The sequence below is a fragment of the Camelina sativa genome, chromosome 20, assembly GCF_030686135.1.
Source record: "Camelina sativa cultivar CO46 ecotype springtype chromosome 20, ASM3068613v1".
Classification (NCBI taxonomy): domain Eukaryota; kingdom Viridiplantae; phylum Streptophyta; class Magnoliopsida; order Brassicales; family Brassicaceae; genus Camelina; species Camelina sativa.
This window is the reverse complement of record NC_141899.1, coordinates 35280312-35299446: the sequence shown is the minus strand read 5'-3', so window position 1 is coordinate 35299446 and position 19135 is coordinate 35280312. Positions and strand designations below refer to the sequence as shown.

Genomic DNA, 19135 nt, shown 5'->3' with positions numbered 1-19135 from the left:
TATGAAATGTGATTCAAACTTAACCCAAATAACCTAAAGTAAATAATCGGAAATTAAAATGTTAGTCAATAAAATAATATTAATTCTCAAGATAATCTTGCGATCAAAAATAAAAAATTACAAAAAAAATTGTAACGGCTCACCCGCCACTTTTTTAATAGGCTATATGTCAACTCCCAGTATGTAGGCCCACACATATATGACGGATGGTTTGCGCGTTCAGAAGGCTTTAATTACTTGTTTTTAATGTAATTTTGTTGCTATTAGTGTAATTTTGTTTTTTTAATGTATTGAGTAAAAAATTCATAGTTTAATCATTAAAAATGTGAATAAGATAAAATAAAACAGAATTTCAAGACCCAAAATAAAAGGCTTTGTGAGTTCTCCCAGACACGATTATCGAAAAACCTCTCCAACCAAGCTTTCCGACGCCAGCGAGGCCTCTGCTCATCGGGATCCACATGTTCTCTCAACTGTTCATAAAATTTCTGTTTTTTTTAGTTTGTCTTTTTTTCAAATCTTTTCCCCAATTTTTTCCCCTTTAAAAATCTTTTCAAATCCTAATAATTTTTACCTCCGATCCAAATCAAGACCATCGTATATCCCCGCTGATCTATCACTCACCGAAGAGACCTTCTTCGCAAATCTCGGGAAGTCTCCTTTATCATCCCTATCTATGGCAATCTAATATGAAACTAGGATTTTCCCCATTGGACCTAGCTTTCATCGTCAAATCAAACCGAGGCCACCGGTTGCTCCCACCGATCTTTCACTCACTGGAGATGCTCTGTGGTTTGCATGCCTCTCCACCAGCTTCGGACAGCTGTCACAGCTTCTTCCCATCTCAGCAATCGGTTCTACAACTAGGATTTTCCCCAGTGGACCTAGCTACCAATGACGACACTTGCCACGGCCACTGCTTATTCCTGCCGATCTCTCACTCATCAGAGAACCCACCTGCACCGCAGATCTCTCCGCAAGTCACGGGCGGCCGAAAATCTCACCATCCATTGCGCTTTCTTTTTGGATTCAAGGGTTTTCCCTAGTTGACCTAGGTCTCAAATTAGGCCCATTAGCGCAACAACGATCCATATCCATCTATTCTTCTCAGGTTGGTGAATATAGCAAGCAAAAGTCCATTACATCATTGTCCATGATTTATCATTGCCATGTTCGTGTTACTCCGCTCAATGGCCGAAGACTCCATTGGAGAAAGGTAACAACAGTGAGGCTTTGGTTATTCATATCTCCTAATTGGAACCTGGCTTTAGCTAAATATCGGGAGTTGAGGTTTGGTTTTAAAAGTATATGAATCTATGGTCTCTATTCCTTGAACTGTTCTAGCAATAATGGTACCCTTGATCTTGAACGCTTTATGTTCAACAACGGCTACCAGTTAAGCTGGTCACCTGATGTCTTCAAGCATCGTCTCTCAACCATCTCCATCACAAGGATCCCATCCCAAACAGTACCTATTGCATTTTCTCGAAGTGATCCAACCTTTATGCTTTGGGTTTCAAAGCAAACCTTAACCGACTACATCACCACAGTCTCCAGTTTCCTTGCTATCTTGTTATTGTGGGTTCTTAGTGCCCCGGTGGACTCTGATACATCAATTCTCTTGTCAACGTCACAGTGTCAGTTGACCGTGACTACTCATCTATCCTTTGAAGCTCTCAAGGATGGCCCTTCGATGTACCATGATGTCACATGTGTCAATAGGCTTCTAAGCTTTTGGTTCATAGCTCTCTTGGATTATACAATCGATGAACTATTTATATCCTCTTTTGGCATTGGGGAATGCCTTCTATGTATTGTATTGTATCAAACTTTGGCTCTAGCTCCTTCTTTGTACTTGTATTGGTTACATCTTGAATGAATGAAGCAAAGTGTTTTGACAAAAAAACAAAAAAGATAAAATAAAACGGTGCGGTTTAGATATCAAGTCAATATGTGCGGTTTAGATTCTGGTCTATCACGGGACTGTGGGTCCGTTTGGTGGTATTCACCAATTTTCTGCTATTTGAGATACTTGAATCAGGTTTCCCGGCTACTTGTGGGCACGTGGCGTGCTGGGCTTGGGCTTCTACTTGGGCCCATCTGGATTTTGTTGTTATTGGGCTCATTGAGTGTTCTTGGTTTCTGTTGGTTTCTGGCATGTTTTATGGTTTGTTTTTGGGTTCCTTACTTTGTTTATTTTCCCGAGGACCGGGCGGGTAGACTTTTGTGGTTTTTACCACAACAATTGGGTTTTAATCTATGAATATTGTTAGTTGGAATTGTCAAGTCCTGGGCAATAAGGCAACCATTGGTAATCTTGGCATAAATATCGGCCTGATGGAAACGAAACAATTTCCTAGTTTTTTCGAACAATTTGTGGGGCATTTTGGGTACACAAATTTAACTAAGATTGACCCTATTGGTTGCAGTGGTGGTTTGTGATTTTTTATAATCGAGAGGATTTTAACGTCTCTATTTTATTCGAGTCTAATCGGTTAATTGATGTTGAAGCGGTTACAAAGGATGGGTCATCTATTTAACGTTTGTTTATGGCGATCCTGTTCCCAAAAACTATGATTTGGTGTGGGAGCGGCTAGTGCGGATTGGTGTGTCTCGGTCATCACCTTGGTTCTCTGTAGGTGATTTTAATGAGTTAACTGGTAATCATGAAAATCGAGGGGGCAAACTTTGTCATGCCTCTTCATTTATTCCTTTTACTGGGTAGATTCGAAATTGTGGTTTTTGGGATTTCCCCTCTCTTGGAGATTGTTTGACTTGGTGGGGTTGGCGGGGAAAAAAACCCATTCGGTGTCGTTTGGATAGGGCTCTTGGGAATAAGGATTGGCATGAGTTGCTTCCGGATACGGTTAAAGAATATTTACCTATGATTGCCTCTGATCACAAGTCTATTATGATTAATATAGGCGTAAAAAGGCCGCGGGGCGGTGATGTTTTATGTTCGATCGTCGGTGGGTTGGAAAGGAAGATTTGATGGAGGCAATCTTGGCAGGTTGGGATGGGGGACACACTGAGGGTTCACCCACTTTTTTAAATAAAATTGTAAATTGTCGGCAGGCTTTTTCTCGATGGCGTAAGACGCAAGTTCCTTTTGGTCGAGATACAATTGAGGCTTTAAAGAGCCAGCTGGACGTGGCTCAAGCCGATGACGTAACTCCACTTTCGGTAATCTCAGATTTAAATGCCCGACTGCAGGAAACCTATAGGGATGAAGAGGTATATTGGTATTTGAAGAATCGTAACAGATGGATGCGGGTGGGGGATCAGAATTCTAAGTATTTTTATGCCCAAACAAAGTAGAGATGGGCCCGCAATCGGATTACAGGTCTTTTGACAAAAACGAGGTTTAGTTTACAGAGGATGCTGATATATGCAATACTGCAGTGTCGTATTTTGCATATCTGTTTACAACTCTGCAACCGACAAATTTTGATCTTATGTGAGGTACGCACGGTCATTATGGATGAGGTTTGTGCTGCTTTATTTATGATGCATCCAGACAAGGCTCCTGGCCCGGATGGGATGACCGCTTTGTTTTTCCAAAAAGGCGTGGCAGGTTGTTAAAGGGGACCTTGTCTCATTGGTTAATGGTTTTTTCGAGGAGGGAGTGTTTGATAAGGGTTTAAATACCACGCACATTTGTGTCATTCCAAAGGTGGAAAAAATAACCTGGATGATAGAGCTGCGCCCTATTAGTTTGAGTAATGTGGGATATAAAATAATTTCTAAGATCATGTGTCAACGGCTTAAGATATTTTACCATGGCTTATTTTGGAAATTCAATATGCTTTTGTTTCTGGCGGACTGATTTCAGATAACATTCTGATTGCTCAGAAAATGTTTCATGGCTTATAGACTAATCCGTCGTGTAAAGGGAAGTTTATGGCAATCAAAACAAATATGAGCAAGGCATATGACCGGTGGAATGGGTTTTGATGCACAATGGATTGGGTGGATTATGTTTTGTGTTAGCTCGATTGAATATAAAGTTCTTCTGAATGGTCAACCTAATAGATTGATCATTCCGGAAAGGGGTTTACGTCAGGGAGACCCTTTATCTCCTTATCTGTTTATCTTATGCATGGAAGTTTTAATTCCCAATATTCGGAAAGCAGAGGAGGAAAAAATGATTATAGGGATCAAGGTGGCTAATCAATGTCCGTCAATTACACATCAGTTTATTCTTTTGTAAGGTCGACAAAGTACAATGTGAGGTCATTTTCGGTATTTTACAAAAATATGAGGCTGTCTCGGGTCAACAAATCAATTTTGCGAAATCTTCTATTCAGTTTGTCATACGGTTGCTGATGACACGAAAACGAAGCTCCAGAGGATCCTTGGTATAACAAATATTGGAGGTATGGGCTCGTACCTAGGTTTGCCTCAAAGTTTAAGTGGGTCTTTGTAACAACCCGTCTCGTGGACCCCACTAGCCTCACTGCTAGCCCACTAGCCTCACTGCTAGCCCACTAACCTCACTGCTAGCCGCCCCAATAGACCCCAAGCTGGCCCTGCAGGGTATCGATCCTAACCCATCACTGTGCATATCCCAATCTACCGGTAGGTTATTGGTGCGCCAGGCGTTCCTCGAACCCTGGTCCTCACCCTTTAATAACCTTCCCACAGGACAAGTTGCCACAGCTTGTCTTGTGGGAAGGTTGTTAAAGGGTGGGGACCAGGGTTCAAGGAACGCCTGGCGCACCAATAACCTACTGGTGGATTTGGATGTCCACAGTGAGGGGTTAAGATCGATGCACTGCAGGGCCAGCTTTGGGTCCGTTGGGACGGCTAGCGGGAGGCTAACAGGGTCCACGTACGGTCCATTAGGGCAGCTAGCGGGGGACTAGTGGGGTCCACGGGACGGGTTGTCACAGTCTATAACAAAGGTCTTTTCGTTTGTCCGGGAAAGACTGTAGGGTCATACGACTGGTTGGTAGGCGAAACTGCTTTCCAACGGGGGAAAGGAGGTGATGATCAAGTCTATCGCCACTGCGGTCTCGATGTTTGTAATGTCTGGTTTTCGGATACCAAAAATAATTACATCTAAACTCACGAGTACTGTGGCAAATTTTTGGTGGAGTACGGATGGTAGGACGGGTGGTATGCATTGGTTAGCTTGGGAGAAACTATGTTGCAGCAAACAGCTAGGCGGATTAGGCTTTCGGAAGGTTGATGATTTTAATTTGGCTTTGTTGGCGAAACAACTATGGAGGCTAATTGACTATCCCGATTCTTTGTTCGCTAGAGTTTTTAAAGGTAGGTAAATATTATAAGAATTTGAATCCCATGGAACCGATTCGTTCATACTCTCTCTCTTACGGGTGGAGGTGTATAGTTTCACCTTGCTCTCTAGTAAATAAAGAACTTATTAAAAGGTTTGGATCTGGAGAGTCCATTTCTATATGGACCAACCCCTGGATACCAACTCAATTCCCGAGACCAGCTCTTAGTAAGGGCTCGTTTAAGGATCCTTCCCTTAAAATTTCTCACTTGATTGATTGTCATACCAATTCGTGGCGGATGGATGTGCTTTCTAAGCACTTTGATCATGTTGATGTTGCGTTGAGAGGTACTGATGTGAGCACCGGATCGGACATCCGACCAGGAACACTCGCACAAGACCCGGACACCATTGGAACACTCGGATCACCCGCAGGACAACTCCGGACCAGCATGCCTAGGATAACTCTCGGTGCAACCACTCGCTCGAAGAGCTCGGCCAGAACATCCAAGCACAAGATTAACCACTTCGTCCAAGCTTTCGTCCAAGAAGACCAAGAGATCGACTCGGACAAAGCAACCATCGGCGAGACCGTCCGTACAGCCTTCGTCCTTAACCAAGGATGAGGGCGCCAAGACGTCAGGATCATGACTCGTACTCTTTTCCCTTACTTCGGGTTTTTTCCATGAGGTTTACCGGAGAAGGTTTTAACGAGGCGACGAGTCCTGACGCACAACGCCGCGTTTTGAAGCCAGTGACGCGGTTCCCGCGTTCAGCCTAAGGACGTGGCCTATTTTGTCTTTTTCTTTAAGCTTTGCGTTTTGAACCTTTTCTAGATCCTTCCCTTGTGAATGTTGGAATAGTGTGACGTGTTCACCGTCTGTGGAGACGCGTCAAGGGCTACGTGTGCGGTCCATTATGAGTCCGCGTGCCCTAGTTCCCTTTAAACCCTTACGCTATTTAAGCGTCCAACGCTACTAGCTTAGGTTCTTCAGACTTGAATGAAATATAACTTTTCCCAAAGAGAGATTCTTTGTGTTCTTGTCTCACCTCTCTTTCACGCATCTTAGTCCGGGACTGGGCTTGAAAGAAACCCTAGAAAGACCGATCCGGGATCGATCTCTCTAGACGGCGTACGACGCTTTCCACCACTCGTGTACACCGCCGTTCGAACCATATCGTCTCTATCGCACCGCGGTCAAACCGATCGTTGGTTGTGTTTCCCTTTCGCCCCCATCTCTTCCTAGTCAACCGAGGTCGAGTTTCTTACTCGGTTCGCTAGCCATCGTTCGTCTCCGACCGTCCGTCCGTAGCGTCCGACCGTCCGTGCGACTCGGCAGACGACCGCGTCCGGCGTTCCCATCAGTTGGTATCAGAGCCGAAGTTTCCTCCAAAGGTTGTATCTTTCCTTTCTTTTAGTTTCTCGTTTCTATTTCTTTAGTTATTGTCTTTAGCGTCGCATAGATCCGGTAGTTCTCGATTTGTGCTTAGTTCGGTCGATAGATCGTTAGTTGTGTCGTCGTTTTATCTATTTCTGGGTTTTTGTTCGACACAGTTCTTGCTTAGGAATCGCTAGATCGATAAAGTAGCCTGTTTGCTTTTCCCTTTGTGTTGTGGTCCTAAAGTTTAGCTTTTTGTGCGTGAGTTTGCTTTTAGGCGCGTGTAGTTACTTTTTGTTTAGTCATAGGTTGTCGTTTAGCTTTGCTGTCTTCAATCATTGACTGTCCCAAAGAAATATCTCATCCGCCAGTTTTAGACGCATTATACTCACGAATATTCGTTTTGGTTTGGACGAGGTACGTGACTCATTCGGCCAGCGCATCGCGTACGGACGAAGTCCACGTCATCGTTCGAGAATCATCTCTTGACCGTGATATCTACCGTTCTTGACCCGAAGTTTGTCCGAGATATCAACCGTTCGAGTTTCCTGTCAATCCCTCGGCTCCAAGTACCGTATCTCCGTCAATCCGTACGACCACCATCCGTACCACGGACGCTATGGCTGCACAACAACAACCGGAGATTCCGTTACCCCCGCCGGAGATTGGTGCCACCTTAACGGCCCTTCGTAACGGCATAGAACATCTAGCCGAACGTTTAGCCCGACTTGAACTTGCCAATCCTCCGAGAGAAGATCCACCGCCCGTGCGACGACGTAGGCAAGAACCAGAACCGAGTGACCAGTCCGACGACGAGTATGAACCGCGTCCAAGACAACGATACCGACGCGATGATCGGTACGAACCAGGGCACAAGTTGTCACCTCCGACCTTTGCCGGCAAGTCTGACCCCGAAGCGTACCTCGACTGGGAAAGCCGGATGGACCACATCTACTCGTGCTACAACTATCCGGATTTACGCAAAGTTTCATACGCCGTGGCCCAATTCACCGACTACGCACTCACATGGTGGGATCGTTTGGTCGCTGATGAGCGTCGCAACCATGACCGACCGATTACCACTTGGGAAGTCATGAAAACCGTCATGAGACGTCGTTATGTTCCACCACTTTACCATCGCGAGCTCCAAAAGAGATTTAGGAGACTCACGCAAGGTTCGCGATCCGTGGAGGAATATTACGAGGAGTTTGAGCACCTAAGCAACCGACTCTAAGTAGAAAACTCCGAGGAGTCTCTCATGGCTCAGTTCCTTGATGGATTACAGGACCGTATTGCGCGTAAGGTCAACGCCAACCATACCAGGGGTTCGAAGAGCTGCTACACTTAGCAGTGCAAATCGAAGCCCAAGTCAAGAAGAAGATCGCCACCACAAGCCGGACCAGAGCCCAAGGTGTTCCCAACTGGTCGCCAAGCGCATCACCATCCAACCGGCCACAAGAGAAGTCCCAAACGGCCGTCGTCGACTCGCGATTCAAGTCAAGAGAAACCACCAAGGACAGCCGACAAGATCCTCGCAAGACAACCAGCGACGCGCGCAGTCGGGACATCATCTGTTTCAAATGCCAAGGCCGAGGCCATTATGCCCGCGACCGTCCGAATGCCCGCACCATGATCATTACCGAGTCTGGAGAACTCGAGTCCGAAGGAGAAAGGTCCGAGGCAAATGACCAAGACGATGCGGACTTGGAGGAAGCCGTAGCTGAGCCCGAAGTTGGAGAGCTGTTGATGATCCGAAGAATCCTCAATGCCAGCCAAGAGCCGGACGAGTCCAACCAACGAGACAACATCTTCCACACGCGATGCACGGTAAGCAGGAAGGTGTGTGGCTTGATCATTGATGGAGGCTCCTGCACGAATGTAGCGAGCTCCTACATGGTCAAGAAACTTTCCTTGCCCACCACATGCCATCCCAAGCCCTATAAGCTGAAGTGGTTAGACGATAAGACCGTGATATGCGTAAAGGACCAAGTCCTCGTCCCATTTAGTGTCGGACCGTACAAGGACCAAGTCCTATGTGATGTAGTACCCATGCAAGCTAGTCACCTCTTACTGGGGGAGACCATGGCAGTTTGATAAGGGAACGTCACATTGCGGACGCACCAACCAGTATACGTTTGTACACGATAACAAACGTATCAGTTTAAAGCCTTTAACACCGACGCAAGTCCGCGAAATGCAATCCAAGCTGTCTAGGGATTCGGACTCTAAAATGAACTTCCTGATCCAGTCAAGTGACGTTAGAAAGTCCCTTAAGGACTCCAACCAAGTGTTATTGATGGTTTTTAGAGATTTGTTGGTTGAAGGAACATGAGACTTGGGGGATACACTCCCGAACGATATCAAGGACGTGCTTAAGCGATACTCGGACGTGTTCCCAGATGAATTGCCCGAAGGTCTACCACCTCTTCGAGGAATCGAGCATCAGATCGACTTGATTCCTGGAGCCCAGCTGCCAAACCGTCCCGCATACCGAGTAAACCCGGAGGAAGCTAAGGAACTGGAGCGGCAAGTATCTGAGCTCATGTCGCAAGGATATGTCCGAGAGAGTCTTAGCCCCTGCGCCGTCCCTGTCCTACTTGTTCTGAAGAAAGACGGATCTTGGCGCATGTGCGTCGATTGCCGGGTCGTAAACAACATCACGATCAAGTACCGGCATCCGATTCCGCGTCTTGACGACATGTTAGACAAGCTCAGCGGATCAACCATCTTCTCTAAGATCGACCTCAAAAGTGGATACCATCAAGTGAGGATGAAAGAAGGAGATGAATGGAAGACCGCGTTCAAAACCAAGCAAGGTTTGTACGAATGGTTGGTTATGCCATTCGGTCTATCTAATGCACCTTCGACTTTTATGCGTCTAATGAACCATGTGCTTAGAGCTTTTATCAACAAGTTCGTTGTGGTCTATTTCGATGATATCCTCGTTTATAGCTCTTGCCTATCTGACCATGTCGAGCATTTGGAACTTGTTTTAAACACTCTCCGCGAAGAGCAATTGTACGCTAACTTGAAAAAGTGCGTCTTTGCTGCTAATGAACTTGTCTTCTTAGGTTTTGTTGTCAGTGAACAGGGGCTTAAGGTGGACGGCGAGAAGGTCCGAGCCATAGAGGAATGGCCAACACCTACCAGCGTCTCCCAAGTCCGATCGTTCCACGGGCTAGCCAGTTTCTACCGACAGTTCGTGAGAGACTTTAGCACGGTTGCCGCACCCCTTACCGCGGTGATCAAGAAGAATCAGGAGTTCAAGTGGAGAGCCGAACAAGAACGATCCTTCCTGGAACTCAAGAAGCGTCTCACTCAAGCTCCTCTCCTTGTCTTGCCCGACTTCAACAAGACCTTCGAGGTGGAATGCGACGCATCCGGCGTCGGCATTGGAGCCGTTCTCACGCAAGGCGGCAAACCGGTGGCCTATTTCAGCGAGAAGCTCCACGGGGCCACTCTTAATTATCCCACTTATGACAAAGAGCTGTACGCGTTGGTCCGAGCCATGGAGACTTGGCAGCACTACTTGTTAGCTCGGGAGTGCGTAATCCACACGGACCACGAGACTTTGAAGCATTTGCGCGGCCAAACGAATCTCAAGAAGAGGCATGCGAAATGGCTGGAGTTCATCGAATCCTTTCCATACGTTATCAAGTATAAGAAAGGAAAGGAGAACGTTGTCGCCGATGCCCTATCCCGAAGACACGCCTTAATCACCACCATGGACGCCAAAGTTTTGGGGTTCGAGAGCATCAAGGATGCGTACGCGGAAGACGCTGAGTTTGGGGAATGTTTCAAGAATTTCGGTAAAGGCAACTATGCGGAGTTCTATGTGTATGAGGGCTACTTATTCAGAGATCGGCGCCTTTGCATCCCAGCCGGCTCTATCCGCGACCTATTAATCCGAGAAGCGCATAGTGGAGGTCTGACCGGACATTTTGGCGTGGCTAAAACTTTAACCATGCTTCAAGAACACTTCTTCTGGCCAAGGATGCGGAGCATGGTCGAGAAGCATTGCGGCCAGTGCGTGGTGTGTCGAGCCTCACAGTCAACCACTCATCCCCACGGACTCTACACACCGCTACCAGTCTCGACAGGTCCTTGGGTCGACTTGTCCATGGACTTTGTCCTCGGACTACCGCCTATACATCGGAATGATACTATTTTTGTGGTGGTCGATCGTTTTTCCAAGATGGCGCACTTCATCCCATGCCAGAAGAGCAACGACACAGTGCACTTAGCCAACCTATTCTTTAGCCATGTAGTCCGTCTTCATGGCCTTCCGCGGACGATCATCTCGGACCGGGAACCGAGATTCCTTGGTCACTTCTGGCGTACCTTGTGGAAAAAGCTGGGCACGAAGTTACTCTATTCCACTGCCGCGCATCCTCAGACCGACGGACAGACCGAAGTCGTCAACCGGACACTTGGCGCATTACTCCGAACGGCTATCGCAAGCAACAAAGGAACCTGGTTAGAATGCATTCCGCTCATCGAGTTTGCCTACAACCAAGCGGTTCACTCGGCCACCAAGAAGTCACCATTCGAAGTCGCCTACGGATTTAAACCTTTAACACCGATGGACTTGCTACCATTGCCACCGGACGAGACCGTTTGTCAAGATGGAGCCACTAAGGCCGAAATGGTTAAGCGTTTGCACGAAGAGGTCCGAGCCAACATCGAGAGGAAAAACGAGCAATACGCACGCTTTGCCAACAAGGGCCGAAAGCCAATGCTCTTTCAACCTGGCGATTGGGTCTGGTTGCACCTACGGCCGGAGCGTTTCACGCAAAAACGAAAAGACAAACTAAGCCCCCGAGGCGACGGACCATTCCGGATCGTCGAGAAGATCAACGACAATGCCTACCGCCTCGAGCTGCCCGATAAGTACAATACGTCCACATCGTTTAACGTTGCTGATCTTGTTCCGTTTGATGCAGGTGATGACGAAGATGTTTTGGGGACAAAACCTTCGCAAGGGGGAGGGAATGATGTGAGCACCGGATCGGACATCCGACCAGGAACACTCGCACAAGACACGGACACCATTGGAACACTCGGATCACCCGCAGGACAACTCCGGACCAGCATGCCTAGGATAACTCCCGGTGCAACCACTCGCTCGAAGAGCTCGGCCAGAACATCCAAGCACAAGATTAACCACTTCGTCCAAGCTTTCGTCCAAGAAGACCAAGAGATCGACTCGGACAAGGCAACCATCGGCGAGACCGTCCGTACAGCCTTCGTCCTTAACCAAGGATGAGGGCGCCAAGACGTCAGGATCATGACTCGTACTCTTTTCCCTTACTTCGGGTTTTTCCCATGAGGTTTACCGGAGAAGGTTTTAACGAGGCGACGAGTCCTGACGCACAACGCCGCATTTTGAAGCCAGTGACGCGGTTCCCGCGTTCAGCCTAAGGACGTGGCCTATATTGTCTTTTTCTTTAAGCTTTGCGTTTTGAACCTTTTCTAGATCCTTCCCTTGTGAACGTTGGAATAGTGTGACGTGTTCACCATCTGTGGAGACGCGTCAAGGGCTACGTGTGCGGTCCATTATGAGTCCGCGTGCCCTAGTTCCCTTTAAACCCTTACGCTATTTAAGCGTCCAATGCCACTAGCTTAGGTTCTTCAGACTTGAATGAAATATAACTTTTCCCAAAGAGAGATTCTTTGTGTTCTTGTCTCACCTCTCTTTCACGCATCTTAGTCCGGGACTGGGCTTGAAAGAAACCCTAGAAAGACCGATCCGGGATCGATCTCTCTAGACGGCGTACGACGCTTTCCACCGCTCGTGTACACCGCCGTTCGAACCATATCGTCTCTATCGCACCGCGGTCAAACCGATCGTTGGTTGTGTTTCCCTTTCGCCCCCATCTCTTCCTACTCAACCGAGGTCGAGTTTCTTACTCGGTTCGCTAGCCATCGTTCGTCTCCGACCGTCCGTCCGTAGCGTCCGACCGTCCGTGCGACTCGGCAGACGACCGCGTCCGGCGTTCCCATCAGGTACTGTCTTCGTAAAATACCAACCAAGAGGATCAAAGTGCTCCACCTTTATGTAGTTGTCTGAGAGAGAAATCACTTGGTTGGCATTTTACGAAGAATGGGCGATATACGGTTAAGTTTGGCTATCATGCGGCACGTATGACGATCCCAGGACCTTTTTAGGCGCTTGGTGACGGGCAAGAGATTACCCATCTCCTAGCTAGTGTTTGGAAGGTTCATTGCCCTCCCCCCCAAAACTCCAACACTTTATGTGGCAAGTACTGTTTGGATGTGTTTCGGTTTCAAAAAACTTGCGGCGGCATGACATCGCGTGTGATTTTGTTTGTTCATTTTGTGGTGCCGAGGAGGAAACAGTTAATCACGCTCTGTTTCTTTGTCCACCGGCGCAGGTGTGGCATTATCTCAGGTACCAGTAGGAACACATTGTTTTCCGATGGAGTCTGTCTATGCTAATGTGGATCATTTCTTTGACCCCAAGAGCCTGGGATCCCATGTGTCGGCCTTCCTGTGGATTTTGTGGTATTTATGGAAAACACGTAATGCAAAGGTTTTTGAAAACATCATTGAACGACCAGAGGAGGTTATTCGGGTAGCCGAAGGTGAAGCATTGTCCTGGCAGCAGGCTCAGGAGGAAGGTGAAGATGTGGACTCCACAGTCCAGCCAACGGTAACCGAATCTTGGTTACGAGGGCCAGTTATTTTTCTTCCCATGTTCTTTTCAGGCTATCGTTGCTTCTTTGATGGCTCTTGGAAAGCCGGCGATCCATTCGCAGGTGCCGGGTTGTTTTGTACCCAGTTTCAGGATCCGATGCCAAGTATGGGAGCTAGTAACTTCTGACAGAGTCTTTCCCCCTTACACGCTGAAATCAAAGCTTTCATTTGGGTTATGCGTTGCATGATCGGACATGATTATCGTAATGTGGCGTTCTACTCAGACTACTCTGATTTGGTGAAGATGGTGTGTTCGCCACATGATTGGTCGGCGTTCTCGACATACCTTGATAATATCAAGATGGACAGGGAGGAATTTTCTTCTTTTTCCTTATCTTATATTCCTAGAAATGCAAATGTAAAAACGGATCTTTTGACACGACATACGTATACATCTTTACATAATATTCTGTATGTAAATAATGTCTCTTTTCATTGGCTCGTTTGAGCTAATCTTTTACTGATAAAAATATATATAAAAATATATATATATATATATAATAAAACGCGTATGAAATTTCTGTTAGTCTCATAAATTCATTCGGAAATTCCATAATATTGTTACAAAAAGAAGGTTAGAATTGTATGGATTTAAAAACAAAGAGCTTAGAATTGTATGAGTGTATGACAAAGTCCAATCCATTGTCCACATTGATCACTAAAATCTCTTTCTCTTCTTCTTTCACACATACTTTTTCTACGTGTGATCCGTACGGACGCGATTTCTTCTGTTTTTTTTTTTTCTTTTTTTTCTCTCGTTTTAAAAACGCGATTTCTTCTTTTCTCTTTCTCCTTTATCTTATTAAGCAATGGCGTAACGTTTTTGTGTCCTTTTCCAATCTAAAGAATTCTTTTTTTTTCTTTCTCTCGTCTTTGTATCTACTCATCAACCTCTGGCTTTTAGTGTTGTCGCTTGTCTCTCTCCTTAATTTCCAGGAAAAAACTCTGTCTCCTGAATTTTTTAAATAGATCTGTGTTCATATACCCTTATTCCTATTTCCTCATCAGTTCTTTACTCAACACAATTCTTTTATGTTCTTCAGCTTTCTTTCTTCATAAATAATCTACCTTTCTCTGTTTTGACAGGAACCCAACTTTTCAAAGAAAAAAACATTTCTTTTTTGGGTTTAAACTAAGTCAGCTCAAAAGTATCAAAATTCCCACTTGTTTTCTTCATAAAGTTTCAATCTTTTTTCTCTGTTCTTTAAGACATGAATTGTCTGTTCTTGTTCAAATCAAAGAAACCCAGAAATCAACAGAAAGACAAAGACAAGAACAAGAAGAAGAAGAGCAGAAGGAAAGGTAAAGATTTGTTACAAAACTCAGCTCCAGAGTTGACGAATCGGAGTGAAACGCAGTCTTTTAATGTCCAGACGCCGAGATCGTTGCCTTCTCCAAGAAGTATCAAAGATTTGTATACAGAGAGAGAACAAAACCTTAGGGTTTTCACTTACGAAGAACTCAGTAGAGCTACTTATGGGTTTAACAGAAGGCTTAAGATCGGTGAAGGTGGATTCGGTAGTGTTTATAAAGGAAAGATTCTGACCACTGGAGGAGCTGATTCTGATCCTCCACTTGTCGTCGCCATTAAGAAACTCAACCGACAAGGTTTACAGGTCAGAATTTAATTACTTTACTTTCTTGTCTTCTCTCTGTTTTTTTTTTTTTTTTTTGGCTAATCTAATCATTAGGAGGTAATTAAACAATTAGTTAAAGCTAGCTAGCTAAGAGATTCTTCCAAGTTGCTTTGATGTAAAAATTTTGGGAAAAAAGCTTCTTAGAATCGTCAAGAAAAGAAGATTAGATTGATGGACCGATGAAGAAAACTCAAAATTTGTCACTTGTTTCATGATGGTGAAATAAAGACTAAGAATGGTGAAGGAAAAGAGTAGGAATTAGTCAATGGACGTATTTATTAAGTCAACATCGTTTCTTTAGAGTCAATTCTGAAGTTTTCTTTAAAAGTTTTTGAATTTTCCCTTGACTGTGGTTGAATGGTGTATTTTAGGGTCACAAGCAATGGCTAGCAGAGGTTCAGTTTCTAGGGGTAGTGAATCATCAGAACGTTGTGAAACTCGTAGGGTATTGCTCAGAGGACGGCGAGACTGGGATCGAGAGGCTTTTGGTTTATGAGTACATGTCGAATAAAAGTTTAGAAGACCATCTCTTCACCCGTGGATCACGCACATTACCGTGGAGGAAAAGACTCGAAGTCATGCTTGGTGCAGCTGAAGGATTGGCTTATTTACATGACCTCAAGGTACAAATTTAAAACCTGTCAGGAGAAATCTTGTTTTAGGCAGACCCTTTTGATGATTCTTGATATTTTAGGAGAGGAACAATGTTAGGCATTATAAGTTCTATGTAAATGTCGACATAGAGCCATGATTTAGGATTGAGATGTTCTGTGAACCGTGTTGTGATCTTTAGGGGATGAAATATAGGATTGAGAGTTGAGACATTTTGTGAACCGCGTTGTGATCTTTAGGGGATGAAGTATAGATTGGAGTTTCGCCAATTTGTGTGTTTAATGAATATATTGGATGATCAAGTCTTATTTATTTATTTGCAGGTTATATATAGAGATTTCAAATCATCGAATGTGCTCTTAAACGATGAATTCTGTCCGAAATTATCGGACTTCGGGCTTGCCAGAGAAGGGCCTGAGGGGGACAATACTCATGTCACAACCGCAGTAAGTATTGAAAACTTCTCTGTTAATTATGTCGTTGTTTTAGTGTTGTGTATTTGGCTTGTTCTGTTTGGTTTGACATGTAAGCTCACTCATAGTTTAAGGTGATGAATCTTTGACAATGTTCATTAAAATGTTGTCTGTACAGAGAGTTGGTACACACGGCTATGCAGCTCCGGAATATGTGCAAACCGGTCATCTTCGCTTAAAGAGTGATGTCTACAGCTTCGGTGTTGTGCTCTACGAGATCATAGCCGGACGCCGAACCATTGAGAGGAACAAGCCAGTAGCTGAACAAAGGCTATTAGATTGGGTCAAAGAGTATCCTGCTGATAGTCAACGCTTCAGCATGATCGTTGACCCTAGGCTACGAAACAATTATCCAGCTACTGGAGCTAAGAGTTTGGCTAAATTGGCTGATCTTTGTCTAAAAAAGAACGATAAAGAACGACCCACGATGGAATCTGTAGTGGAAAGATTAAAAAAGATCATCGAAGAATCCAGTAATGAAGATTATCCGATGCCTATGACTACGACTAAGGAAAGTAGTCAGGTAAGGAGGAGACAAGCTGCGGAACCTGTGAAACCAAGTTTGAGAGGAGGTGTTAGTGTTAGAGGATGATTTTGAGTTTAGAAGCTTTTTTGCAGTTTTATTACTAAATAAGTTAATGGTTTTTACAATTTGTTGGTTTATTGTGAGAATTAGCGGTATATTTATTTTGTGTTTATATATGAAATTTAATACAGTGAATGAGAAGAGAATCATTGGAGGTTGTGAGAATGTATTTTACTGTTGATAACGTTACATCTTAGCCAAAGCTTTCGATGATAAAAACTTTATTGGTTATGTGCAAATTATTTGTTAGAAGCGAACTTTTTTATGCATCAGACTATTATTGAATAAAATAGCCTTGTGATTACCTAGATCTCTAATGTGACCCTGGTGGTAATTTAACTAATTATTTGCTTAGGAAATATTGTACTACTACTCTCTCTACCAGTTCGTGAAGAAAAAGAAACTGTACTACCACCAAAAAGCATTTGAAGGAAAAAGATATTTATACCTTTATTTTCCACTTTTCGCAAGTCACCAAAACTTACCACAAAAAGAATCAAATGCAATACTATTACTCAATCTTCTATCAAATCATCAAGAAACAAAAAAAAACCTTATTCTTGTAGTTTTTCTCGTATATATTTTTTTCATAATTCCAACATATATAATTTGATTTTACATCTGTATACTCATCGAAAGATGATATTACCGAAACAGAAAGAAATTAAAAAAAGACAAGAAAATTTACTCAAAGATGCCATGCACTAATATAATTCACATAGGCATTTACAATTTTCTCTTCTCATACTCCCAAAATTTTAAGTGAAGAAACTCTTTTTTTTCCCTTACAACAAAAAAAAAAAAAGAAAGAAAACTAGAAAATTTAAAGGATCTTTAGCTTCCTTTTTTTTGTTCCCCAAGACTTGAAGCTAAAGTTAAAAAGATCTCAAGATCGGAAGAGAGAATCCAAAACCAGAGCTTCATAGCGTCAGAGACAATATAGCTTCTTATTTTCTTCATCTTTTTTCTTAAACCTAATTTATAATTATTATAATATCCCCCAAAGTCTGGATTTTTTTTTTTATAATTAAGCAGCAGCAACAGTTCCATTGCGAAAAGCATAATCACGAGATCTAGTTGGTGAAGAAGAAGAGCTTCTCTGTTCTTTCCTCCTCATTGCTGATTTAACAGAATAAGACAGATTCTGTTTCTTCTCTTTCGCTTCATCTCTCTCTATCTGTTCTTGTCTACACTCTTCACTACAAAACGGTGTGTCCCCTCTGCCAATATAAAAAAAACTTCAAATCAGACACAAAAGCTTGATCAAATCAACAAATTTGAAGAGATGGAAAGTCTGTCCTATTCCCCTAAATTTCATAATTTCAACCAAAACAGAGGAATCTGAAGAAATGGGTATCCAAAAAAAAATCAAATCTTTTTTAATGGGTTTTCATAAATTCGACTAATAAAAGAGAAAAAATTTCAAAAAAAGAATCAGATCTGATAAAGTATTAGTTATATCTTAAAAAGAGTTTTTACCTGTACATGTAGATGTCTCTGTTATCACCAAGAGGTTTCTTACAGAGGAAACAGGAATCCAAGAAATGAGGCTGTTGGTTGTCGAATCTGAAATCATGAAACCTTCCAGAGACAACAGATCTAGGAGACGAAACAGCGTACTGGTTGTAATGATTATAACAATAACCCTGAGGGTAGTTGTTGTTATGAATCCTGAGACTGTTCAATCTAGCGTATGAGAAACGGCTAGAAACGACGCCGTTCTGGTTGTTATTATTACCAGAAACCCCAGCTTCCATCTCCGATAAAGAAGAAGCCAAAGAAGTATTATCAACTTCTTCTTCTTCTTCTTCTTCGATGAAATAAGGCTTTCTCGATGATGAAACCTCCATTTTTTTGTTTTCTGGTTTTGAGAGAAAGAGAAAGAGAGAGAGGGGTTTTGTTAATGTGAAGAAAGTGTGAAGTGGGATTTTTATAGGAAAAGATCTTTTTGTATTTTTTTGGGGGTTTAAAGAGAGAGAAAGTAAGAAACTAGGGGCGAATTTTGAGAGAAGAGGAGAATCTATTGGCTTTTTGTAAAACTTTTAAACGCTCATTTTCGAAAATACAAGAAATCGAAAACCACTTTTGTTATTTTCTTTTTCTGAAATTTTACTTTATTTTGACACATAAGAGGGAATAATCGAGAGGAGCGTTATAAAACAAAAAACTGGTTCTAGAGGAACTCTCTAGAGAAGAGTAGTAGAAAGTAAAATAGTTTCTTTTTTTCTTCACATTTGTTGCTTTTTAGTTCAATTATTAACTTTCACATGAAAGTAAAATTACTCAATTTGATTTTTTACTATGACATGAAAAAGTTACATAAGTTTGAAAATTTAGGTAATTACTGTAAAAAATAACTACAATTTTTACACTTTCTCAAGGGTACATATATATATATATATATGATATTTAGAATAAAAAATAGGTATTTGTTTAAAAACAAAAGAATAAAAAATAAATAATGCAATTATATAATCATACATATTTATAGC

General features: G+C 43.4%; 2 protein-coding genes across 2 annotated transcripts; one reads left to right on the top strand and one right to left on the bottom strand.

The window, feature by feature from the left end:
• The first annotated feature begins 13920 nt into the window (after positions 1-13920).
• Positions 13921-16808, top strand: LOC104771981 (putative serine/threonine-protein kinase PBL19). The gene is made up of 4 exons (XM_010496615.3): positions 13921-14951; positions 15344-15595; positions 15908-16030; positions 16176-16808. The coding sequence occupies exons 1-4, from the start codon at positions 14547-14549 to the stop codon at positions 16647-16649; spliced, it is 1254 nt and encodes a 417-aa protein (XP_010494917.1). The 5' UTR covers positions 13921-14546; the 3' UTR covers positions 16650-16808.
• A 518-nt stretch (positions 16809-17326) lies between these two features.
• On the bottom strand, positions 17327-18754 carry LOC104771979 (FCS-Like Zinc finger 1). Its single transcript, XM_010496614.3, has 2 exons — positions 18123-18754; positions 17327-17863 (listed from the first exon to the last, which is right to left on the bottom strand). The coding sequence occupies exons 1-2, from the start codon at positions 18491-18493 to the stop codon at positions 17671-17673; spliced, it is 564 nt and encodes a 187-aa protein (XP_010494916.1). The 5' UTR covers positions 18494-18754; the 3' UTR covers positions 17327-17670.
• Positions 18755-19135: the final 381 nt, after the last annotated feature.